Here is a 27201-nt window from a genome sequence, read left to right as displayed (position 1 = left end):
GTAGATAGGTGTGTGTGTGTGTGTGTGTGTGTGTGTGTATGTTGGGTCTTGGGTGTAGATATGAGGTGTGTGTGTTGTGTGTAGATAGGTGGGTGTTGGGTGTAGATAGGAGGGGTCTGTGTGTGTGTGTTGGGTGTAGATAGGAGGGGTGTGTGTGGGTGTGTTGGGTGTAGATAGGGGGTCTGTGTGTGTGTGTTGGGTGTAGATAGGAGGGGTGTGTGTGTGTGTGTTGGGTGTAGATAGGAGGGGTGTGTGTGTGTGTGTTGGGTGTAGATAGGAGGGGTGTGTGTGTGTGTGTTGGGTGTAGATAGGAGGGGTGTGTGTGTGTGTGTGGGTGTAGATAGGAGGAGAGAGAGAGAGAGACTGTATTACAGATGTGTTACTGTTTGTACATAAGTCAAAATAAAAATACATTTAAAAAACATGCGTGCTGCATGTGGTACAATGTGTGAGTGTAGCTCAACGCTCCAGCACCAGAGGGACATAGAGGTCACGCCACAGCGACAGTTAATTATTCAACATTCATTATAATTCCCTGCTAACAACCTGCCTGGCAGGCAGCTAGCAGGCGACGCTTGCCTGATGACTCAAACTGAATTCTTCCGCTGCTCTATGTTTGTGGTGACATCAAAATGATGGTTGTTGTACAAAACAAAGTCATCACCGATTGGATCATCTCAACCAATCAGAGTATCAAAGCCAATGACAAATTTTCAAAATGACGCTTTACACACGCGTGTTCTGGCTTTGGCCCAAACCATCGGTTTCTGGGACCAATCAGACGGTCTAGAATGGATTTCCATTATAGAAATCCTCTGAGAGGTACTCAGATCTAGACTCATTGTGGTGTGCTGTGGCATAGCGTTTAGCAGGAGCAAGGAGTTTGGGTAGCCAGGCAAAGGCAACGCTAACTAATGACTGGAAAGTGGTTAATACACTGTACATGTCATGACCATACTATGCTAGTACAGCACCACCCTATAGCCTACTAGCTAGTCTGACATGAAGGTGAACCATGTGAAGATGCACTGCAGGCCATATAAAAAAGCCTCATAAAGATATTAACATCTCTATGGTGCTAAACCAACCCCTATGATGTGCACTGCCATTTGACTGCAAACCATAGAAATGAACCTTAGAGATAATACGTCTAATGTGGACATGGGCTCAGAGCTCTGGAACGGTTCTTCATTCACTGGACATGTGCAGATCTTAGAGAGAGCTCTAGGAATTAGTTTAAAGGCCACATGAATGTCCCTCCCTTTTCATTTGCCTCTGAGGGGACAGTACTTGGCCACTTTATCTGAGCCCTTGGCAACTTCCTAACTCTCTGACTGGAAGAGACGAGTCCAAGACCGTGGAATTACAAGAGAGTGGGGAACGGGGAAATGTAGGATTGCAGATTTACAGGTTCTTGCTTATTAAAACGTTGTCCTGGATTTAAAAGTGAACTTGGCACTGGGAGTTTCTGCTTCTGCTGTGAAGCCTCTGAGTCTGATAAATGGCCTTGACTTTGCTGAGTCTGCATTGACTGACTGAATATGTCTGAAATAAGCCAAGTTGTATGGGGAGACATATTGCTACAGCACTGCGCTGTCTGTGTCTGTTCCACTATTCTGCTCCCGAGCTGTGGTATGCTGTTTAAGCCCCAGACAAAGGCAATTCAGTTGTTTTGAATCACACATTAGCTGGCCTCTCTTTGATTACTCACACACTGTGACCTCACTCCCTCTGACTCACAGAGCTCCTTATGAAACCTGAATCCCTAACACAAACAAGCATCTTTCTTTATGACTGGCAACCTCCTCTCCATGCACCACAATTGGTTTACATGGTTGTGGAGGGATATTGTGGAAGGATTAGGACAGGATCATGGACAGGAAACAGCTCTGTGGAGTGGCTGGATCTGGCAACCCCAGGATGAAGGGACCAAAGTCAGCCATTCCCACATCCATAATTTACTCTTTCTCCAAAATGATGGGTGTGAGCCCCAGATTTAGACGTGAAAATGGTTATTCGAGGTGAAAATGGTTATTCAAGGTTTGTGCATTTCCTGAAGACAGTTAGAGGTCTGCTCACGCCCAGAGCTGGATGTAGTCTAGTCTAGATCTGGCAGAAATAGACAGCTCTGCTCCCTCTCGTCTCCTCCTCTCCAGGGCTTCAGAGTCGTTTGTCTCACTCTAGACTTTCTTCTTTTCTTCTCTCCCTCATTAAGGCGATGGTAAAAGGCCCTTCCAGATATCCAAGTCTGTTTCTTGGCCTCATCCATTGAAGCGAACAGTACTTTTTTACCTCTTTGTATTACTAAGACTTTCACTGTTCTCTTCATTTCCAACAAAGAATGTATAGAATTCCTCTCCCACCACAGTGTATCAATCATTTACATTTAATATATGTGGTTTGAAATATACCTCTGGAAATGAACGCCTCGGATAACATGGAATGAACCAATGGTTATTTTCTTTCATTTAAGCTCAGTGGAAGTGAATAATTGAGGTGTGTGTGTGTGTGTGTGTGTGTGTGTGTGTGTGTGTGTGTGTGTGTGTGTGTGTGTGTGTGTGTGTGTGCGCGCGCACGTACAGTGTGTTCTGACTGATACTATTATTCAGAGAACAGTGAAGAAAAGATAGTCTGTTCTGATCCACCACTTTAGACTTGCAGACTTTAAAGTGCAGAAGGTTTTTGAGAATATATGAATACAGATGCATTGTGATGATGATGAAATACTTGGTTTTGAGTCCATAGAGCCAAGCCAAGTTGTCTTCCATAGCGAGGGGCTGTTAGTGTGGATGTACTACAGTTTGAGAAGTGCTCCTCCCCTGGGATGTCAGACAGCCTGAGCTGACCTTGGTAGTGGAAAGGAGAGTGGGGTTCGATACTTTCTCTGCCTCTCACTGCCCAGCCCGATCCATCTGATAGCTGATAATGTAATTACACAGTTTACCACACAGCTCAAGCCAACCGTTGACTGACTGCTACAATGTGTTAAATGGACAGAGAGAAACTTTGCTTTCAGATACTTGATCTTGTTGTATATGTAAAATCAATATCTACTTACATCATGATTCATTCACAAGACTAATATATATATATGAATCTAGTGTGAGTGATGTATTGTTGTGAGATCGGATCTGAAACTTGGTCTGTGGCAACAGATTATTTATTTGGGTGTAATTTAGTCAAAATGAGAAAAAGACCAGGTTATGTGTTGCAGTATTCATATAATTACAACCAATGACATATGCTCTCTACAGTTTTCTATAGTTTAAGTCTTCTTAAACTGTGTAAACACAGTCCTAAACTATAATCTGAGGTCAAAGGGACCCGACCATGTCAAAAAGCTCCACGTTACCTTGCCTCAACAACATTGGAGGGGACTCACTCCCTCTACCTTCAGTAGAAGCAGGGCACCGTTTTATGACTGAGGTCACTGATCACATTAGCAGAGATTTGTACTTTGATAAAAGCTACATAGTGGCCATTAGGCTATTGGCTCTGTTACTGCTGATGGCTGCTTCATCTGTGACTGAGCTTTTAATACTTTTTGGCCACACTTATACCATACTATCTATCAGTGGTATTAGTAAATACTGTGTTGTACCAGCAGTACTAATACTGTTTTAAAAAATTGCAAAAAAATCTGTGTAACTTTTATTTAACTAGACAAGTCAGTTAAGAACAAATTATTATTTACAATGATGGCCTACCCTGGCCAAACCCATAAAATGTTGTGCACCGCCCTATGGGACTCCCAATCACGGCCAGATGTGATACAGCCTGGAATTGAACCAGGGACTGTAGTGATATCTCTTGCACTGAGATGCAGTGCCTTAGACCACTGTGCCACTCGGGAGCCATTGGTTATTCCATTGTAAGTTATGGAATAATTACTATGTCATTTAAAGGGTTGTCACATGGTTTCTACCAAGCGATAACAATAACTTGGGTAGACTATGCACAGTCGTTTGTTATGTTTATCACGTACTGTTAATGAGATTTACCAGAGTGTGAAAGGGAGAATAATAATTGACAGACACCTAATAGTCTTGCCTGACATAATTATGTGGGAAGATAGCCGACTTCTATTAGTCTTATTATGTGAGCAGTTTCACAGACTGATTGCCTGTCTCTGTATCTGAGCTACATGTCTATGTTTCTTTTAATTGTGTTCAATAATCTGTCTCTCTGTTGGCTCTCTGCCTCCCTCTGTATCTATCCTAAAAGTGTCTCTTTATCTAACTTCTGCCTCTCCCTCTCTCTCCTTATCTGTCTCTTTCTGTCTACGTATCTAACTTTCATGTCTCTTTCTCTCTCTTTTTCTCTCCATATTTAACTTCTCTGTCTCCGTAACTAACTTCCATGTCTCCCCCCCCTCACTCTCTCTCTCTGTCTCTCTGTCTCTGCCTTTGTAGGTTTTGAGCTGCTGTACCAACCAGAAGTGGTGAGGCTGTACCTGTCTCTGCTAACTGAGAGTCAGAACTACAACACTCTGGAGGCTGCCGCAGGGGCCCTGCAGAACCTCAGCGCCGGACAGTGGACCGTGAGTCTCACACACACAAACTGGGATTATGGGTAATAAGGTCTCTGAACCTCAATAGGCTGGACAAATCATTTATCCCAAATGGAGCTCTGCACTGTCAGTACAAAAACACTTCCATTTGGTTACAGTAGTGAGTAATCAGTGTGATGTTTTTTCCAGCATTTACACACAGTCATTACCATCACTAGTGTAAAGTACAGAGGCCTATCATGTTATTCCCTTCAGGAATTATGCTCTTAGTCAGTACTGGCCTATGTTAGGCCTAGAGAACTTTGTCATTTTAGCTCTATCGTGATTCATTTTTTAACACCTATGTGTCAGACTGTAAACATATCCGTTGCCATGGCATTAATCATCACCAGGCTCCAGCACCATGCTCACACCTTCCTGTTCCTCTCAGCTCAGCTCGTTCACAGATCTCTCCATCCACAGCGGTGGCAAAACACAACAGACAGGATGTTAGATTGATTTGAAAACATTCAACTTGTATCTCTTGCTGTTAAAATTTGAAACGCTTACACATAACCTGTGATAACATGTACAACATGTGTCCCCTACAGTACATGTATACCATGTATAAACCATGTCACAATTTTCATTTTTACTGTTTTCTATCACTGCACTGGTGATTTTTAATAATTAGGTACAGTGCCTTCAGAAAGTATTCATACCATATTGACTTTTTACACATTTTGTTGTGTTATAGCCTCAATTTAAAATAGATTAAATATAGATTTCACTGGCCTACACACAATACCCGATATTGTCAAAGTGGAATTATGTTTTTGCAAATGTTACTAATGAATAAAAAATCAAAAGCTGAAATGTCTTGAGTTAAGAAGTATTCAACCCTTTTGTTATGGCCTAAATACGTTCAGTAGTAAAAATGACCTTAACAAGTCACATAATAAGTTGCGTGGACTCTGTGTGCAATAATAGTGTTTAACATGATTTCTGAATGACTACCTCATCTCTGTACCCCCACACATGCAATTATCTGTAAGGCCCCTCAGTCGAGCAGTGAATTACAAACAAAGATTCAACCACAAAGACCACAGAGGTTTTCCAATGCCTTGCAAAGAAGGGCACCAATTTGTAGATGGGTTACTACAAAGATACAGGTGTCCTTCCTAATTCAGTTGCCAGAGAGGAAGGAAACTGTTCAGAGATTTCACCATGAGGCCAATGGTGACTTTAAAACAGTTACAGAGTTTCATGGCTGTGATAGGAGAAAACTGAGGATGGATCAACAACATTGTAGTTACTCTACAAAACATTAAATGACAGAGTGAAAAGAAGGAATAAAAAATATTCCAAAACATGCATCCTGTTTGCAATAAGGCACTAAAGTAATACTGCAAAACATGTGGCAAAGAAGTTAGCAAATCCAACACAACACCTCACTACAGTACAGATCCGTGCGACATGGGGCCATGCATTTTCGTGCTGAAACATGAGATGATTGCGGCGGATGAATGGCACAACAGTGGGCCTCAGGATCTCGTCACAATATTTCTTCAAATTGCCATTGATAAAATGCAATCGTGTTCATTGTCCGTAGCTTATGCCTGCTCATACCATAACCCCACCACCACCATGGGGCACTTTGTTCACAACGTTGACATCAGCAAACCGCAAACACGTCGCCAAACACATGGTCTGCGATTGTGAGGCCGGTTGGACATACTGCCAAATTCTCTAAAACGATATTGGAAGCGGCTTATAGTAGAAATATTTGCATTTAAATTCTCTGGTAACAGCTCTGGTGGACATTCCTGCAGTCAGCATGCCAATTGCACACTCCCTCAACATTTGATACATCTGTGGCATTGTGTTGCATATTTTGGAGTGGCCTGTTATTGTCCCCATCACAAGGTGCATCTGTGTAACACAACAAAATGTGGAATAAGTCAAGGGATATGAATGTTTTCTGAAGGCACTGTATATAAAGAGAGAGAATCGCTCCCTCCCTCCCAAAAAAATACAGCTTCTATCTCAAGGCAATCAGACTGCTAAACAGCAATCACTAACTCAGAGAGGCTGCTGCCTACATTGAGACCCAATCAATGGCCACTTTAATAAATGGATCACTAGTCACTTTAAACAATGCCATTTTAAATAATGCCACTTTAATAATGTTTACATATCTTACATTACTCTCATCATATGTATATACTGTATTTTATACCATCTATTGCACCTTACCTATGCCGCTTGGCCATCATCCATATATTTATATGTACATATTCTCATTCACCCCTTTAGATTTGTGTGTATTAGGTAGTTGTTGGGAAATTGTTAGATTACTTGTTAGATATTACTGCACTGTCGGAACTAGAAGCACAAGCATTTCGCTACACTCACATTAACATCTGCTAACCATGTGTATGTGACCAATAATATTTTATTTATGTAGTTATTTTATTTATGTAGTTTGAGCAGATCAAATCAAATATTATTGGTCACACACACATATTTAGCAGATGTTATTGCGGGTGTAGCAAATTCTTGTCTTCCTAGCTCTTAACAGTAGTATCACAACAATACACACAAAGCTAAAAGTAAAATAATGGAATTAAGAAATATATTAATATTAGGACGAGCGATGTTGGAGTGGCATTGACTAAATTACAGTATAATATAATACAGTATATACATATGAAATGAGTAAAGAAGTATGTAAACATTATTAAAGTAACTAGTGTTCCATTATTAAAGTGGCCAGTGATTCCATGTCTGTGTATATAGAGGGTGATCAGAATGCCTGTCCACATTGGGGCTTGGGGCTGATGCTAACACATCAAACCTCTGGACATAACGTGTTCCCATTCCCAATCCTTCTCCTTGCTGCTCCCTTGCTGTTTAACTACTATGGTAGTTTTAGGTTTACTCCTGCCACCCAGTGGGCGGGTTCTGGTGTTGCACCAGTTTCATTACATCTCAGGGGGTAACCGTGTTCAGCAAAGGAGCTCTTTCATGTCAAACTTATTGTTTTGTGTTACAGAAAAAAAAGAGAGGAGCATTCGTTGATGTTTAATCAGTGACAAATTCCATCACATGACAGTCTGTAGCCCTGCTGTGTAATTTTCTTGAACAGTCCAATCTAGATAGCCACTGTTGGCTGTGCTCATGTACAATAATTGTGGGTGGGGTGGGGTGTGTGCGTGTGTGCGTGTGTGTGTGTGCGTATGTATGTATGTATTGGCTGGTAGTATTCTCTCTTCACAGACACTTTATCATCCTTGTTCCCTCCTCTCTCTGTCCCCAGTGGTCTAACTACATCCGTGCCACAGTGAGGAAGGAGAAGGGTCTTCCCATCCTGGTGGAGCTACTGCGTTCTGACTCTGACAAGGTGGTCCGAGCCGTGGCCATCGCGCTGCGCAACCTCTCCATCGACCGCCGCAACAAAGACCTGATCGGTACGACCATTGACCAACTGTATGCTGCAAAGAGAGGCTGTGTGTTAACTGTGGGCTTGACCACACACTGTTAACACATGGCCTCTCTTTACAGCATACAAGTACAACAATGGGGTAAAACACTTTGGAATGCTGTGAGATCAGATAGCTGTTACTAACCTGACTAACTAACGTTTCCATTCTCAGTTTTTATGCAAGTGAAGTCATCTAATTTTTTTTTAAATCACGACTTCTGTGATGGAAACAGGAAGTTTCTGTACAATTTGTATGTTCGACATGGTAGGATCTTTTTGTGTTGGTAAAATAAATTATTCTTGAAATGGCGGTGGAAATGCCTTTATTTAGAAATATTGATATAATAACCAAAGTACATTTGGAGTCACGCAGCGATATGATGTGTGATCAGAAAGCATGCAGTTTATTAGGTGACAGATTAAGTAAATGATGATGAACTTTACAGGGTTGTGAAAGTGCACGAGCTTGATCCTGCTTTCCAATAAATATCGATAATGCTGGTGACATGATGCTTGACTGCCATTTAATAAATAAACATATTCTCGCTCTTATCCATAATAATCTCATCATGTAGACTAGCAGCCTATGCACACTGTATCTGCGAGCTGTTGACTAGGGAGCACATGCCAAGATCAGAGTAGGCACATTTACTATTTAACGCAACAGTTTCTGTGACAAAACTATCAGTAGATAGCGATGGAAACACATTTTTATTCGGTACATGAAAACTTAAGCGAAAAAAATACATTTTGTGCACTATGTCATCATCACTGACTTTTATCCACAATAATTCAATTTTTTCCGCAAGAAACACACCACATATTTTCTTTATGCAGATTTTTGAATATTCGCATGAAAATCTGTTGCCAATTGGATTGAAACGTAGCTACTGAAGATAACAATATGATTGTTGAACCTGTGTATGTCTTTTGCTGAATGATTGCAGATTTGCCAAAGTTTTAATTAGTTGATATCAAACATTTTGTACAATGCTATTATGAATTAAAACACTATGTAGCGCAACAAGATGTAATAAAAAATTTAAAAAAATCCCCTTTCCTGAATGTTTACACACCTTTTACCTCTATTACCATTTGACGGTGACACTACTCTTTGATCTCTGCCCTGTAGGGAGCTATGCCATGAGGGACCTGGTGAGTAACCTGCCCAGCGGTCAGCAGCGGCCAGCCAAGAACCTGGAGGAAGACACGGTGGTGGCCATCCTCAACACCATCCACGAGATCGTGACGGACAGCTCTGAGAACGCACGCTCCCTCATCCAGGCCCAGGCCATCGAGAAACTGGTGGCCATCAACAAGACAAGGTATGACCTTTGGCTAGCACAGCTGGCTACAGTGCAGTATAGCAACAGTACAGCACTGTACAGTACAAGGCAGCATATTAGTTCAGCATAGTGTAGCACAGCACAATGCTAACGTCTGGCCGCTCACAGGTTCTAGTGTTACGAATAGATTTGTTTGTCTTTATTAGAATTTAATGATTGATTGATCAATCTAATAAATGACTCAATCAACAGTAGTTCAGTTCCATAGTAACTATACTATACACATGTGTAGTATGCACATACATACAGTATGTAGGCCTGCATGTACATGGTCTCCCTCCCCATGAGAGCAGGTCTCTTACTGCCTCTAATCACCTACCCATTTTTATTGTTTTGATCTGGAGTTCAATTAATAACACAGTGACACATTTATATTCATGATATACACTGCTCAAAAAAAATAAAGGGAACACTAAAATAACACATCCTAGATCTGAATGAATGAAATATTCTTATTAAATATTTTTTTCTTTACATAGTTGAATGTGCTGACAACAAAATCACACAAAAATTATCAATGGAAATCACATTTATCAACCCATGGAGGTCTGGATTTGTAGTCACACTCAAAATTAAAGTGGAAAACCACACTACAGGCTTATCCAACTTTGATGTAATGTCCTTAAAACAAGTCAAAATGAGGCTCAGTAGTGTGTGTGGCCTCCACGTGCCTGTATGACCTCCCTACAACGCCTGGGCATGCTCCTGATGAGGTGGCGGATGGTCTCCTGAGGGATCTCCTCCCAGACCTGGACTAAAGCATCCGCCAACTCCTGGACAGTCTGTGGTACAACGTGACGTTGGTGGATGGAGCGAGACATGATGTCCCAGATGTGCTCAATTGGATTCAGGTCTGGGGAACGGGCGGGCCAGTCCATAGCATCAATGCCTTCCTCTTGCAGGAACTGCTGACACACTCTAGCCACATGAGATCTAGCATTGTCTTGCATTAGGAGGAACCCAGGGCCAACCGCACCAGCATATGGTCTCACAAGGGGTCTGAGGATCTCATCTCGGTACCAAATATGGCAGTCAGGCTACCTCTAGCGAGCACATGGAGGGCTGTGCGGCCCCCCAAAGAAATGCCACCCCACACCATGACTGACCCACCGCCAAACCGGTCATGCTGGAGGATGTTGCAGGCAGCAGAACATTCTCCACGGCGTCTCCAGACTCTGTCACGTCTGTCACATGTGCTCAGTGTGAACCTGCTTTCATCTGTGAAGAGCACAGGGCGCCAGTGGCGAATTTGCCAATCTTGGTGTTCTCTGGCAAATGCCAAACGTCCTGCACGGTGTTGGGCTGTAAGCACAACCCCCACCTGTGGACGTCGGGCCCTCATACCACCCTCATGGAGTCTGTTTCTGACCGTTTGAGTAGACACATGCACATTTGTGGCCTGCAGACACAGCAAACATTCTTGCCACAGCTCGCATTGATGTGCCATCCTGGATGAGCTGCACTACCTGAGCCACTTGCGTGGGTTGTAGACTCCGTCTCATGCTACCACTAGAGTGAAAGCACCGCCAGCATTCAAAAGTGACCAAAACATCAGCCAGGAAGCATAGGAACTGAGAAGTGGTCTGTGGTCACCACCTGCAGAACCACTCCTTTATTTGGGGGTGTCTTGCTAATTGCCTATAATTTCCACCTGTTGTCTATTCCATTTGCACAACAGCATGTGAAATTTATTGTCAATCAGTGTTGCTTCCTAAGTGGACAGTTTGATTTCACAGAAGTGTGATTGACTTGGAGTTACATTGTGTTGTTTAAGTGTTCCCTTTATTTTTTTGAGCAGTGTATATTCTGCAGTCTCTCAAGGACCAGGAGTGTCTGCTTCTGGCCTTATAAAATGTAACGACCCTGTCTTTTCATGTCCTCTCTGGCTTGGGAATTAATAATAGAAGGTAATATAAGCTGGATTCCTTGTCACAGTATTTCGATCTGTAGAACACTACTTAGATTGAATAGATAAGCCCTTAGCGTGCAGTGTCTGGTTTCCAGGAAACAAACTATAGTGCACTTCACCTGAATAGTAAGTACTATGAATAGGAATTCAGGAGCTGTTTTAATGATTTCCCAGTTTCTACTATATTTCACTTTCCTCATATCCCATTGAATTATCTGATCTACTTGATCAAGTCAGCGAGCAATGATAGCCAGAGAGAAGTTGTTTGGATAGCTGTCTCCTTCTACAACCTATTGATCATTTAAGATTAGTTTCCAGTGGGGATTTGATACCCATACTTTATTTAATACCAAATAAATGTGTTTTCTCTCCACCCGTGAGAATGACTTTGAAGTAATGGAGAACCCTCCCATGTAATTAACAGAAGGGCTAAGGAGTAGCTAATGAATTGAATGAAAATAAATGTGTGCGGCCATTGGAGTATGAATTAAAAGCAAGCATCTGGGGCAACCAGTGGGAATAGATGGCTTTGAATGTGAGATTGATTGCATTTGGCTCCAGCCTCCACTAGCTGCTGGCAGCGGTTGGGCCCAATGTTCTGGGCCTGTATTCACAAAGAGTCTCAAAGTAGGAGTGCTGATCTATGATCAGTTTTGCCTTTTCAATTATAATGAATGGACATGGGGACCTGATCCTAGATCAGCACTCCTAATCTGAGATGCTTTGTGAATACCGACCCTGATTCTCTTCCTGTCTACCTTCCTCAGCCAATCACCACGTGAGGACAAGGCCGCCTCCCACGTGCTGCAGACGGTGTGGAGCTACAAGGACCTGAGGAACGCCCTGACCAAGGAAGGATGGAACAAGAGCCACTTCCAGGTAATAGACTGTGTAGTAGAACACGCATGCACGGACACACACACACACACACACAAAATCAAATCAAATCAAATCAAATCACACACACACACACACACAGAACACACACACACACACACACAATTAGTACAGTCTCTACTCTCCCCCCTCAGCCTACAGCGACCGGCGCCCCTAAAGCAGCCAAGAATGGCAAGCCAGGCTATGACGACACCACTCTGCCCCTGATGGAGAAGAACCAAGGTCAGTCTGTGATGGCAGGCGAGACTGGGGATCCTCCGGGCCTGGCCTACTGTGGTGAACTGAGTGAGGAAACCATAGATATTAATAACTGCTCTATATCTATGGAGCAAACTGTGCTGCTGTTACTGTGTGTCTATTTGTATCAGAAGCCATGATTAGAACAAGTGTTTAGGGGGATGGTTCTATCTATCTGCGCTTTGCTTTGTCTGTCTCACTCATATTTACCTACTGTTGGAGGGCTGTGCTTGAAACCTTTCGCCCTCATTGTTGTGCTGCAGTGTTTGGTGATCTTTATGTGTAAGTCGGTTCTTTTTGGGATGGTGTGGTTGGGAGAATGATGCATCATGGGTAGATTTATCTAATCCAATAGTGTGTTCTTGAACGCAAATCCAAGCATGTATATTAGGATATATGCATAGAGGGAGGTACGGAAGCAGCCTAAAACACGAAACATCTCATTGACAGAGGAGTCGAGAGCATGACAGTACTTCTCTTGTCATCTTGTTTCTGGTCATGTGACTTTTTTTGCAACCATGCATACACATAAAGTGTCGTTGTCATTCACACCCATTTTCAGCCTGCCTGCATTACTGCTAAAGTGTACCAGCAGACAGTGACTGAGAACCATTGGCCTGAAAGCAGCATTGGCTCGTGATTAAAACAAATTGTGTGTGTGGTGCTCATGATAAAAAAATGGCATATAAATGCTTTTCAGGCACCAAGAAAAATGGAAGTGGTGATATGATACCTATGGACGAGCTTGGTCCAGGTAAGACCGAGTTTGCATGACCTCAATCGCCGACGAGGAACAATAGTAGTCTCAGATGGAATGTTCTTGTCTGTAGGAACTACTCACAGTTCTAGAACCCTAACAACACCATTGCCAACATGGACATTTAAAAAAAAAAGTTTGTAGGACAAACTTTGGCAATATTGGGAATGAACAAATATATTGTTGTTATGCTCTAACAGTGGACAATGTAGTGCAGTAGTGTTTTACTTATGATGCTGTATGCAAGACCCCTCTCTTAACAAGATGTTGGTATAAGGATGGCCATTAATTCAGTAGTACAGACACAGGAGCAACAGGAGGTGTGGGCAATTCTCTAATGACTGTGTTCAAAACCTGGCAAACTTTAATGTTCTCCTCAGTGCTCCTCTTTTCAATGAAAATGTAAACACAATTGTCTTGTTTCGTCTCTTACTAACGAGTTCTTCCTCCACATCAGATATGCACAGCTCCACTCCTGGAAGGCTGCATGCAGCTTATACATCTGTAGTTTCCATCCATGTATTTAACAGTGCTATATTTCTGTGATCCTCTCTCTCCTCATTAGATGGCTACTCCACCATCGACCAGAGAGACAAAGACTGCAAGTACAAGAGTAGTGGAGACGGGTCAGTGGACCTGTCAGAACGCGAGCCATTAAAGGTACGTCTGGTCTAGACCGAGCCGTAACAGCTCACACCGCACAGTTACAGCTATGCTATAGGTGACTAAGGGATCAGGCTATTAAAACACACAAGTGATACTCCGTTTCTGTTAAGGTAGCCTGAATCCATCTCTTCCAGTGCCCTTGCCCATTTGTCAATGCCATGCCCTTTTGATTTCTTGAAGAGGAATCTGGATTTTCATTTCCTGCAGCAGCAGTTAATGTTGTTGTCTGTCGAGCCTGGTGCCACTCATCTGGCAGTCCAATTTACTGACAGCTAAGCAGCAGATAATTGAGTGTAAGCTTTGTGATTGTGAAAGTAATTAATCTGGGACTGATTAAAAGAGTCCTGCCCCTCCATCTCCACTTCTCCTCATAGATCGAGAACCAAGGCCTGGTTCACACACTCACTCACACACACAAGCCTGCATCGTAAGTGGCTCAGTATCCATCGCTAGAGAAAACTCAGAGTAAATGAGAGGGAGAGAGAGAGATTGAGGATGAGTTATTCACTGTTGAACCAGGGTGACTTTCAGTCCAGTCCTGTGTTTCCCATCACAGGATTATATTCTCACGCTCTGATCGGTCAGTGCGGCGTAAGGACTGAAGGTGGTTTGATAGGTCAAGCATACGAACACAGTTAGAAGTCCTCTTGGTTAATGAAGAGTTACCATGAGTTCAGAATCAGACATCATGATAGTATCAAGAGGTAGAATGGGAAAATAGGTGTTTTGCTGACCTTCTCTACTTACCATATGTAGAATGGCAGCTATGCAGACACATTGCAGCTTGAAGACACAAATGCTTGTCAAGATACAGTATGCTGCAAAACCTCCAGAAGCAAATTAGCCATCAGACAGGACTGGAGATGGCAGATATCTCCTCTCATGTTTATAGCCCCCATCCCTCTCATGTTTTGAATTTACTTCAGCACAGCAACAACTGCTCAACCCAACTTTCTAGACCTCCAGAAGCATGAATCCAAAATGCAACTCTGCTGTTTGAACTGCTCTCTCCCACTCTGTTTTTGTTTGTTTGCATGTGTCGGTTGGTTTGTTGTTTTTAATCACTTTTTCGGACTCAAAAAACATCTTCCTTTATGCTAAGGAACTAACCCTGGCTTTCCACTCCTCTCTATGGATGATATTTATCAACCTCTTTGTTTTTCTGTTAACCCCTTGTCCCGTTGCTGCAGAATGACACAAATAGGAAACACTATGTCAGGAGTAACAGGCCTGCAGTCAAACTGGTGGATGCTTGTGACGTTAAACCTCAGCCTGTTGACTCCTGGGTCTAAATGCATGCATGGTAGGTCTTACAAATGTTAGTTTTCCACTTTCTGGATTGTTAGTCTCCTTTCTTTGTTAGCTCCACCACCACCACCACCACCACACCGTTTCTGTTTTAACCCTCACACACGCCACTTCTGTTTGTTTCTTATCTGTGCTTGGACCTGCTTGACCCAGAGTAGTTGGCTTATGACACCAAACTTGAGAAAAGCTGGATGAAATGTCATAATTTTCACAGTTGTGGAGCACCTGCCTGATTCACACCCATCTGTTGCAAAAACAGACTCCCTTGACTATTCCAGATGAAATGATGTTTGTTCTAAATTATGAAAGGGATTAAATCTAGAGTTTAGATGGAATACACACACACAAGTCCTCCCAGTGTAGCTGTAATGAAAAGCTGTGGGAAGAACATGGTGTATCATCTCCCTATCAGCAGTAATCAACACATCATTCCCTGGGACAAAGAGCTCCTCCAGATAAATAATGGATGCCTGGATGAACACACACATCAGCTCCTCCTTCTCGGTTATGTCTACAGTCTGTGGTAGGCTAGGATAGGCTAGCTGCTCTGGGTTAGCATCACGAGAGCTCACTATTGGGGATCCTCTCATCACTTGCTCATCTCTTTGCTCCTGTTCCGTCACTAATAACTGAGTGTATCTGCTCTGGGTGAGAAGCTGTGGTAGGTGGCTGATCATCAACAGCTCTATGGAGGTGAAGGGCTATCTTTCTTCCTTGCTGTACGTCTCTTTATTCTCTCATTGCTTCCCCATAACTCTTATTGTCCTAGGTAAGGGATCAACCATACTGCTTTGATTGACTCCTCATGTGGTGCTCTGAAACGCAAACTGAAATATGACAATGATCATCTGTACAGAATGAAGTGCTGAAAACAATTGAGTTTATATAATAACTGTGAAAACAGGTTGTGATCACCACATTAAGATCTAGTCAAGTCAAAGCTAACAAAATAACAGATCTATTATAACAAAGACATGCTTAGAATGGACAGAGTAATGGACATTGAGTCAATCAGGTAAGATAGAGTAATCATACGAAAGGCCTGCTTCATTTGTGTGTTAATCAAGCTGGCTTTATGCAGTAGCTGCCATTCAAACCTATCATCAAAGCATCCCTCTCGCTGTCTGTTACATTGGATTTGACATCTGTCAAGCATGTATGAATATAGTGATTTTTGTATTGTGATTTTGATTATGCAATACCATTTGGTCATTGTGCCCTCTGACTTACTTTAAAAGCTTGATTATTCGGCTGCTTTAAACACCATGCCTGTGTCCAAATGCACCCTATTCACTTTGAAGTGCACTATTATTGACCAGTGCCCATTTGGCTCCAGTAAAAATAAGCACACTATATAGGGAATAGGGTGCCTTTTGGTACACAAGCCTGCTCTCTTATAGGTTTTCAGCTCTTGACATAACCACCTGTGTCCCCCCTCCCTCCCTGTTCTCCTGTGTTCTAGGCTTAAATAACGACAGCGTAACACCTAAACTAGAGGATCTCCCATGTCATCACTGCCATAACACATGGAACTCATTTTGATGTTGACTCGTCAGCAGATAGACTTTGTAAAAGAAACGATCATCCAACAACCAATGTTTCATGCTTTTGAATCAGCAAATGAAATGATGTATAAAAAAAGAAAGGAAAGAAAATCTAAAAACGACTACTTGTCATATCTACATTCCCCACTGGATGGACAGGTATAGGGTACCCTAACAGCAAGGACTGACTGGAGCAGCACTGCATGGTGTCAGGATGTAGGTATAGGGTACCCTAACAGCAAGGACTCTGACTGGAGCAGCACTGCATGGTGTCAGGATGGAAGAGGGGAAGTAGTCATTGTCATAGAGATACAAGTATTCTAGAGCTCTATCTCTATGGCAATGTACGGATGACTGGTGGTGGGGGAGAGAAGGTGATGAGGAGGTGATGTTTGTTGGGAGGAAAGGAAGTGTGTTGGAAAGGAAAGGAGACAGTTTGCTTCTAATAGTATTTTTTTCTATGTTACAATTTAGCCTTTTGTTTAGGTTTTGTTTTTGTTGGTTTGTCTTTCGTCGAGGCACAGTAAATTGTTTTTGTTTGTAATATCATTTTTATTTTTTTTATTTTGCTGGTCTTTGTTTTTGTTTGGGTTTTCCGGATTGAAGAAGTGTGGACTGGTGTGGTAGATGAAGGTTGGGTTGGTTTGAAGGACTTGATGCTTGAAGGGCACTTAAAGGAACTGTATACCTGCAGGTGTTGATTGGACATTTGGTTGGGTTACTTATAGCTGTTGAGCGAAACAAAATGAAAATATATTTTCAGTATCGACACAGACTAGAGGTATGTGTTTGCCGACGATATATGAATTGCTTGGTTGGTTGCAGTTTGTCATTGATATGTATTAAAGTTGAAGAGGATATAAGACATTTTGTTTATAAATGGATTGTGTTAATTAATGAAGGAATGGAAAGTACATACTCCCGGTGTCAAAGGGTAGAATCTAAAAGCATTTGATATTTTTGTTGGTTTTATAAATGTATATTAGGATCAAAGAAAAACAAAAAGAGAACAGAGAAAACAATAGACAACTCTTAGTTGTATACTCATAATAGGTTGTTTGGGAAGCACATTCATTGGATAAAATATCATGTTTGTAAACAGAAATAACCACATCATTTAAGTGTCAAATCTGTAGTCATGCTGATCACATATTTATATTTTGTACTGTCAAGAGAAAACAAAACAAAACAAGAAGAGCTGTTATTCAGCTTTCTTTTTAAAGGCGAGTTGAACTGATGACCTGGTCTCCAAATCTTTCAAGGAGATGAATAGAGGGAGGGAGGAAGGGTTCAGCAGGGATCCCTCAAGAGATAAGACTGAGAGAAAAGAGGGAGGAAGGGTTCAGCAGGGATCCCTCAAGAGATAAGACTGAGAGAAAAGAGTGAGGGAGGGTTCAGCAGGGATCCCTCAAGAGATAAGACTGAGAGAAAAGAGGGAGGAAGGGTTCAGCAGGGATCCCTCAAGAGATAAGACTGAGAGAAAAGAGGAGGGAGGGTTCAGCAGGGATCCCTCAAGAGATAAGACTGAGAGGAGGGAGGGAGGGTTCAGCAGGGATCCCTCAAGAGATAAGACTGAGAGAAAAGAGGGAGGGAGGGTTCAGCAGGGATCCCTCAAGAGATAAGACTGAGAGAAAAGAGGGAGGGAGGGTTCAGCAGGGATCCCTCAAGAGATAAGACTGAGAGAAAAGAGGGAGGGAGGGTTCAGCAGGGATCCCTCAAGAGATAAGACTGAGAGAAAGAGAGGGGGAGGGAGGGTTCAGCAGGGATCCCTCAAGAGATAAGACTGAGAGAAAAGAGGGAGGGAGGGTTCAGCAGGGATCCCTCAAGAGATAAGACTGAGAGAAAAGAGGGAGGGAGGGTTCAGCAGGGATCCCTCAAGAGATAAGACTGAGAGAAAAGAGGGTTCAGGGAGAGGTGAGAGAAAAGAGGGAGGAAGGGTTCAGCAGGGATCCCTCAAGAGATAAGACTGAGAGAAAAGAGGGAGGGAGGGTTCAGCAGGGATCCCTCAAGAGATAAGACTGAGAGAAAAGAGGGAGGGAGGGTTCAGCAGGGATCCCTCAAGAGATAAGACTGAGAGAAAAGAGGGAGGGAGGGTTCAGCAGGGATCCCTCAAGAGATAAGACTGAGAGAAAGAGGGAGGGAGGGTTCAGCAGGGATCCCTCAAGAGATAAGACTGAGAGAAAAGAGGGAGGGAGGGTTCAGCAGGGATCCCTCAAGAGATAAGACTGAGAGAAAAGAGGGAGGGAGGGTTCAGCAGGGATCCCTCAAGAGATAAGACTGAGAGAAAAGAGGGAGGGAGGGTTCAGCAGGGATCCCTCAAGAGATAAGACTGAGAGAAAAGAGGGAGGGAGGGTTCAGCAGGGATCCCTCAAGAGATAAGACTGAGAGAAAAGAGGGGGAGGGTTCAGCAGGGAGATAAGACTTCAGCAGGGATCCCTCAAGAGATAAGACTGAGAGAAAAGAGGGAGGGAGGGTTCAGCAGGGATCCCTCAAGAGATAAGACTGAGAGAAAAGAGGGAGGGAGGGTTCAGCAGGGATCCCTCAAGAGATAAGACTGAGAGAAAAGAGGGAGGGAGGGTTCCCTCAAGAGATAAGGGATCCCTCAAGAGATAAGACTGAGAGAAAAGAGGGAGGGAGGGTTCAGCAGGGATCCCTCAAGAGATAAGACTGAGAGAAAAGAGGGAGGGAGGGTTCAGCAGGGATCCCTCAAGAGATAAGACTGAGAGAAAAGAGGGAGGGAGGGTTCAGCAGGGATCCCTCAAGAGATAAGACTGAGAGAAAAGAGGGAGGGAGGGTTCAGCAGGGATCCCTCAAGAGATAAGACTGAGAGAAAAGAGGGATGGATGGGTGGATACAGCAGCAGGGATAGACAGAAGATGTTAGACAGAAGTGTTACAATTCCCTTCACATTTCACACTGCAATTTATATGAAGTCACCGAGAACCTGAAAACATGCTTTGATTTCACTAATGCATCTTTAAAGAACTATTTGAAACAAGCATGAAAAATGTACAAATGTTTATATTATATTATTTTTAAGTGCCAGTTTTTGTGGTGTAATTGGATATTAGTCATTTATATCCGGAGAGGAGAGCAGTTTTCCTGTGGTTCAAGGCAGAATTTGCATCACGTATGAAGTATACAACATCTGTTTGATTATTATATTTTTTGTGCCCTCTTCTAGGGGCAGTTGAAATGTAGTAGTGCAGATGATTACGTCATTGTCTTTTAAAAAGAGACGAGAAGAAAGGCTGAACTACACATGTGGTTAAAGGTTTAGTAGTGGTTTTGTGATTGTTTTATCTCCATCTCCAAGTGGACTCTCCACTATGAACCTATTCTGGGACTGGTGAGGGGACCCTCCACTATTGGACAGCTTAACTCATGCGTCAGCTATAGGCAAATGGCATGTGCCTGCGTTGAATGCCGAATTTCTTTGTGATGTGACTTTATAAAGCTTGCATACTTTACACAGTGTTTACAAAGACTTATGTGATAAAATAAAAATGTAAAGTACATGTATTAATAAACATTTGATTTCAGAGAAAAGCATTGTAATAATAGCCCCACGTTAACGTCCTCCATGTCCACATACGTCCTCAAAACTGTGTGCTTTTCATTGGATTGTTAATCTTTGACTGTCTATTCCTGACTGCATTTTGTAGTACCCAACCAGAGGACCTGGTGTTGTATTTCTATACAAATGAGTCCATGGGCTTGTTTGTGGACTGTGCTAACTGTGCTGTGAAAGAAATGCAAGAAAATGGGGCAGAAATTGAATCAAATGAGCAAGACCTACCTGTGTAGATATCACTGATTCAAACTCTTCAAAATAAAGTAACTGTACTTCTCAGTAGCAAATGTGTTTGTAACTATCATGTGCCTTAACATTTTCCATGGTACATAAAGATATCAGTGTTTTATATAACTCTTTATCCCTCCGCCGTTCCTTCTTCCTCCTCATCCCCTTATACATCTCCTTTTCTCCTGTCAGCCTCCCTCCCTACAGTATATCTCTCCCCTTATACCTCTCCTTTTCTCCTGTCAGCCTCCCTCCCTACAGTATATCTCTCCCCTTATACCTCTCCTTTTCTCCTGTCAGCCTCCCTCCCTACAGTATATCTCTCCCCTTATACCTCTCCTTTTCTCTCCTGTCAGCCTCCCTCCCTACAGTATATCTCTCCCCTTATACCTCTCCTTTTCTCTCCTGTCAGCCTCCCTTCCTACAGTATGTCTCTCCCCTTATACCTCTCCTTTTCTCTCCTGTCAGCCTCCCTCCCTACAGTATATCTCTCCCTACCTCTCATTTTCTCTCCTGTCAGTCTCCCTCCCTACAGTATATTTCTCCCCTTATACCTCTCCTTTTCTCTTCTGTCAGCCTCCCTCCCTACAGTATATCTCTCCCCTTATACCTCTCCTTTTCTCTCCTGTCAGCCTCCCTCCCTACAGTTTCTCTCCCCTTATACCTCTCCTTTTCTCTCCTGTCAGCCTCCCTCCCTACAGTATATCTCTCCCCTACCTCTCATTTTCTCTCCTGTCAGTCTCCCTCCCTACAGTATATCTCTCCCCTTATACCTCTCCTTTTCTCTTCTGTCAGCCTCCCTCCCTACAGTATATCTCTCCCCTTATACCTCTCCTTTTCTCTTCTGTCAGCCTCCCTCCCTACAGTATATCTCTCCCCTTATACCTCTCCTTTTCTCTTCTGTCAGCCTCCCTCCCTACAGTATATCTCTCCCCTTATACCTCTCCTTTTCTCCTGTCAGCCTCCCTCCCTACAGTTTCTCTCCCCTTATACCTCTCCTTTTCTCTTCTGTCAGCCTCCCTCCCTACAGTATATCTCTCCCCTTATACCTCTCATTTTCTCTTCTGTCAGCCTCCCTCCCTACAGTATATCTCTCCCCTTATACCTCTCCTTTTCTCTTCTGTCAGCCTCCCTCCCTACAGTATATCTCTCCCCTTATACCTCTCCTTTTCTCTCCTGTCAGCCTCCCTCCCTACAGTTTCTCTCCCCTTATACCTCTCCTTTTCTCTCCTGTCAGCCTCCCTCCCTACAGTATATCTCTCCCCTTATACATCTCCTTTTCTCTTCTGTCAGCCTCCCTCCCTACAGTATATCTCTCCCCTTATACCTCTCCTTTTCTCTCCTGTCAGCCTCCCTCCCTACAGTTTCTCTCCCCTTATACAGCTCCTTTTCTCTTCTGTCAGCCTCCCTCCCTACAGTATATCTCTCCCCTTATAACTCTCCTTTTCTCCTGTCAGTCTCCCTCCCTACAGTATATCTCTCCCCTTATACCTCTCCTTTTCTCTTCTGTCAGCCTCCCTCTCTACAGTATATCTCTCCCCTTATACCTCTCCTTTTCTCTTCTGTCAGCCTCCCTCCCTACAGTATATCTCTCCCCTTATACCTCTCCTTTTCTCTTCTGTCAGCCTCCCTCCCTACAGTATATCTCTCCCCTTATACCTCTCCTTTTCTCCTGTCAGCCTCCCTCCCTACAGTTTCTCTCCCCTTATACCTCTCCTTTTCTCTTCTGTCAGCCTCCCTCCCTACAGTATATCTCTCCCCTTATACCTCTCCTTTTCTCTTCTGTCAGCCTCCCTCCCTACAGTATATCTCTCCCCTTCCCCTTCATTTTACGCACTCATACATTCACCCACTCTGTCCTCAGTGTAGACTAGACTGTTGGTGGGTTTTTGCTTTGTATTACATTGTATTATAAACTTTTAAAAGATAGAGACATAAAACATGGTTTGAGTTCATAGAAGAGTACATTAATGCTTCCGTAGCTATCAGAGCGATGCCACAGTGACAGAATGTATTATGTTGATTTTACTAATACCCAGAGGCAAGTGTTACGCTTGTTCAAATAACATAAAAAATACTGATTTGTAGAGTATCAATTTGGTGTGTTTTCAATAAACCATGCCTGGAAAGAACATGTTGCCTGTGAATTTTGTGTTGATATTCCATTCCAAGAAGACCAAGGATCTATACAGCTTCATGAATTTTTACCTCAAGCCAAAATCCATTCCCAATAAATAATATATTGTAGAAGTTGTTACTAATGTCACATTGTCATATGGTTAAAAGAGACTCATGCTACTGTCGTGTCTTTGGCATCATTAAACTGAAGACTGTTATTTTATCAAATCAATTCAGTAATTATTATTATGTGATTAAACTAATCACGTAAATGTAATTAACTTGGAAGGTGGGGCACCAAGGAAAATATTCAGATTACAAAGTTATAATTTTCCTAATATAACTTTCAAATATTTAAACATCTGATCCATTAGTCTTCTAATTAATTAATTATTCTTTACCTCACGTTAGTCCCATTCCAAACGTCGTAAATTGTTGGTTATCTGCACGAACCCAGTCTTCACTATGAATCATCCATACATCAATTGTCTGAATCATTTATTTATTAACTAACTAAATAATCACAAAATTGCTCAAACAAACAAACAAAGTAGATATGGTTACAAGGAAATGATAAGGGATGTGCCCTAGTGGGTTTAACCGGTATGGTGGCTTGGTAGACAAAGGGACTGAGAAGAGCGCGAAAGACAAAATACACTACACAATTGATAATTATAACCATTGAAATGCTACACCTTTGCACATGAACGCTCACTCATTCTGGAATAATTGCAATAAATATATATATTTACGCTCAGTGTGTCATCGTGATCTCTGTTGGAATCGTCCTTTCTGTTGGAAGTTCATCCGCCCGTCTATCGTGGTTAGAATAGATACTTCAGAGTCCCATTCAGAAATGTTGTTATAGAATAGATGTTTCGGCGGTTGTCGGCCTTCGCATTCAATGGTATAGAATTCCTAGCTGCAGATTGGTAATTAGTATCAAATATTTGCTCTTATTCTGTCGGTATTGATAGTCTCAGAGTTTCAACAACCATTACAACCTTAGCTTATACTCAGGTTTATGGTCTCTACTCAAACCTTAGCTCCCTCTGTGATTGAGGTACTGGTCTGCTGGGAAATTCCCAAGGTGGGGGTTATATCCAGAACCGTAGGAAAGGGCTGTCCCATGATGCCAGATCAATGTCTGTGCTCATGGTGCGGGCCTATGACTTAGTCAATCTCCAAAGGGAATTTGAGTTTCCTTCATTAAACAGTTTAAAATCACATTACATAATTTCACAAATAGTTTAATCTTTGCTCATTCATTTTATACAACAATTAGATGCAAGCCTCACAACTGAGACTCTTGTATAAACAGAGTTATGGTAATGTGGCTGTATTGTCTCTCATGAGTTTCACAAACATTAAACGAAATGGGCCGGTCGTAGCTGGATTCTCCCCCGACCGTGTGTACATTCTCCAAAACATGGACATTGTTCAGTTCTCAAGTTCTATGATGGAGAAGAGGTTCATTTGTTCTCCTGTGAAACCTTCTCTCTCTACACTCTGGCCATGATGAGAGAGACTCCTCTAGGAATTTATTACCTGCGATAACAGAGCCTGGGTGTAGGGGGAAGAGAGAGAGGTGGTGAGAGAGAGAGAGAGAGAGAGAGAGGGATGTTGCAGAGAAACCCCCATCAAAGAAATTGGTCAGTTGAGAGCTCCAAAGATGAACAGAGGACCAACGTTACAGTAAAGAAAGGAGGTGACAAACGACTGATGACGAACTTGTCAGTCAGTTCCAGGACAGGCTCTTCAGGTTCAGGCACCACCTTTTCAACATCAGATGGCAGTATGCAGCGTACAGGGAGCTGAGGGAAGAGTCTCAAGCACAATGAGTGTTTGATCCATGTGTACTTCAGCGAGAATTACTCCTGCAAATACTCCATGGAAGTCCAGTCGTTTAATTTCGGAGATTCGCATCAGCAGGCGACCCTCCACCCTTGAGTATTTTTTTGCAGGAGCACAGCCTTCACCCGTTGCCTTCTGCTCCACCTTCCCATCAAGAAGGCATGACCCGCCAGCAACCTGGGCACACCTTGATCCAGTTTTGGCAATGGTTAAGGAGAGGGACCCAGAAGTTAAACGGCTGCACTTCTTCAGCAAGCCAGTATAAACAGAAGGGACACTTCTTCCTCTTTTCGATTGAACCATTCAAGCGAGGCTTCCACGACATAAGCTGGAGTATATTCGAGGCCTGCCATGGCAAAAGGGCTCCAAATGGTGTTGGCGGGATCCTGAAGAGATCAGCCGACAGCCTGGTGAGCCTAGAAGAAGACATTCCAGATGCTGAGGCACTGTTCAACAAGCTGAAGTGTCTTGAATCACCACAAACGTGCAGGAAATGCTTGAGGTAGGTGTGTGCACGTACACACACACAGAGAACTGCTTTTTTGCATGTCAATTTTCAAACTGTGAGAAGGAGATCGTGTCTAGTGGCTGTGTGACTAGTGGAGTGTTTTCAAAGTTTTTCTAATCTCAGTATATTGTCTGATCTCTTCTCAGGTAACCCATCTAACTGCAGTAAAAAGGCACAATGAAGATCCATCGAGTGATAAGTGTGTTGCCAGGTCACTTCAAGTACAGAGACATAACCTGTCTCTGCCAAAGAGATGCGTGGGACATGGACTGTCCCTGCTTTGAGTTAAAAGAAGCAACTCTAGAAGTTGATGAGGCTCCAAGATCTGTGTGCACCATTGAAAGCATGTGGCGACCAGGTACGCTAACAACCAGGTAGTATGCCTGATCCCAGAGCCACAGGCACTTAATTAAATGTCTGTACAAATGAAAAAGTCCACTTGGAGGTACATGGAGTGGAGCGGAGAAAAGGTGAGAGGGGTGGAGTGGGAAGGGTTTTGGAAGGGATTGAGGTGGAGGAGAGGCGAGAGGGAAGAAGGGGGGAGGCACTTTTTAAAGGTTCATGTATCCTTATACAGTACCAGTCAAAAGTTTGTTAACACCTACTCATAACCAGGGTTTTTCTTTATTTTTACTATTTTTTACATTGTAGAATAGTGAATACATCTAAGCTATGAAATAACACACATGGAATCATGTAGTAACCAAAAAATAGTGTTAAACAAATCTAAATATATTTTATATTTGAGATTCTTCAAAGTAGCCACCCTTTGCCTTTATGACAGTTTGCACACTCTTGGCATTCTCTCAACCAGCTTCATGAGGTAGTCACCTGGAACGCATTTCAATTAACAGGTGTGCCATGTGAAAAGTTAATTTGTGGAATTTCTTTCCTTCGCTTAATGTGGCTGAGCAAATCAGTTGTGCTGTGACAAGGTAGGGGTGGTATACAGAAGATAGCCCTATTTGGTAAAAGACCAAGTCCATATTATAGCAAGAACAGCTTAAATATGAAAAGATAAACGACAGTCCATCATTACTTTAAGACATGAAGGTCAGTCAATCTGGAAAATTTCAAGAACTTTGAAAGTTTCTTCAAGTGCAGTCGCAAAAACCATCAAGCGCTATGATGAAACTGGCTCTCATGAGGACCACCACAGGAAAGGAAGACTCAGAGTCACCTCCGCAGCAGAGGATAAGTTCATTAGAATTACCAGCCTCAGAAATTACAGCCCAAATACATGCTTCACCGAGTTCAAGTAACAGACACATCTCAACATCAACTGTTCAGAGTAGACTGTGTGAATCAATTCAAATCAAATTTTATTTGTCACATACACATGGTTAGCAGATGTTAATGCGAGTGTAGTGAAATGCTTGTGCTTCTAGTTCCGACCATGCAGTAATATCTAACAAGTAATCCAGCAATTTCACAACAACTACCTTATACACACAAGTGTAAAGGAATGAATAAGAATATATACATAAATATACATGGATGAGCGATGACCGAACGACATAGGCAAGATGCAGTAGATGGTAATAGAGTACAGTATATACATATGAGATGAGTAATGTAGGGTATGTAAACATTATATAAAGTGGCATTGTTTAAAGTGGCTAGTGATATACAGTGCCTTGCGAAAGTATTCGGCCCCCTTGAACTTTGCGACCTTTTGCCACATTTCAGGCATCAAACATAAAGATATAAAACTGTATTTTTTTGTGAAGAATCAACAACAAGTGGGACACAATCATGAAGTGGAACGACATTTATTGGATATTTCAAACTTTTTTAACAAATCAAAAACTGAAAAATTGGGCGTGCAAAATTATTCAGCCCCTTTACTTTCAGTGCAGCAAACTCTCTCCAGAAGTTCAGTGAGGATCTCTGAATGATCCAATGTTGACCTAAATGACTAATGATGATAAATACAATCCACCTGTGTGTAATCAAGTCTCCGTATAAATGCACCTGCACTGTGATAGTCTCAGAGGTCCGTTAAAAGCGCAGAGAGCATCATGAAGAACAAGGAACACACCAGGCAGGTCCGAGATACTGTTGTGAAGAAGTTTAAAGCCGGATTTGGATACAAAAAGATTTCCCAAGCTTTAAACATCCCAAGGAGCACTGTGCAAGCGATAATATTGAAATGGAAGGAGTATCAGACCACTGCAAATCTACCAAGACCTGGCCGTCCCTCTAAACTTTCAGCTCATACAAGGAGAAGACTGATCAGAGATGCAGCCAAGAGGCCCATGATCACTCTGTATGAACTGCAG

At 42.6% G+C, this 27201-nt stretch overlaps 1 protein-coding gene across 17 annotated transcripts in view; it reads left to right on the top strand.

Moving 5' to 3' along the window:
- LOC112262704 (armadillo repeat protein deleted in velo-cardio-facial syndrome) overlaps positions 1-18540 on the top strand; it is a 223640-nt gene extending 205100 nt beyond the window's left edge. For 10 of the 17 annotated variants that reach the window (XM_024438412.2, XM_024438410.2, XM_024438404.2 and 7 more), the window contains 9 exons: positions 4413-4540; positions 7809-7959; positions 9106-9298; positions 11996-12107; positions 12260-12410; positions 13063-13116; positions 13685-13779; positions 14976-15088; positions 16556-18540. In XM_024438412.2, coding sequence (XP_024294180.1) covers positions 4413-4540; positions 7809-7959; positions 9106-9298; positions 11996-12107; positions 12260-12410; positions 13063-13116; positions 13685-13779; positions 14976-15077 — 986 coding nt within the window. In that variant the 3' untranslated portion in view covers positions 15078-15088; positions 16556-18540. The remainder of the gene's footprint in view (positions 1-4412; positions 4541-7808; positions 7960-9105; positions 9299-11995; positions 12108-12259; positions 12411-13062; positions 13117-13684; positions 13780-14975; positions 15089-16555) is intronic. The other 7 variants (XM_024438417.2, XM_024438406.2, XM_024438409.2 and 4 more) reach the window with 6 other exon arrangements.
- Positions 18541-27201: the final 8661 nt, after the last annotated feature.

This window comes from Oncorhynchus tshawytscha, linkage group LG12 (assembly GCF_018296145.1).
Source record: "Oncorhynchus tshawytscha isolate Ot180627B linkage group LG12, Otsh_v2.0, whole genome shotgun sequence".
Lineage (NCBI taxonomy): Eukaryota > Metazoa > Chordata > Actinopteri > Salmoniformes > Salmonidae > Oncorhynchus > Oncorhynchus tshawytscha.
Note: the sequence above shows the minus strand (reverse complement) of the source record. Positions and strands in the feature narration are given on the sequence as shown.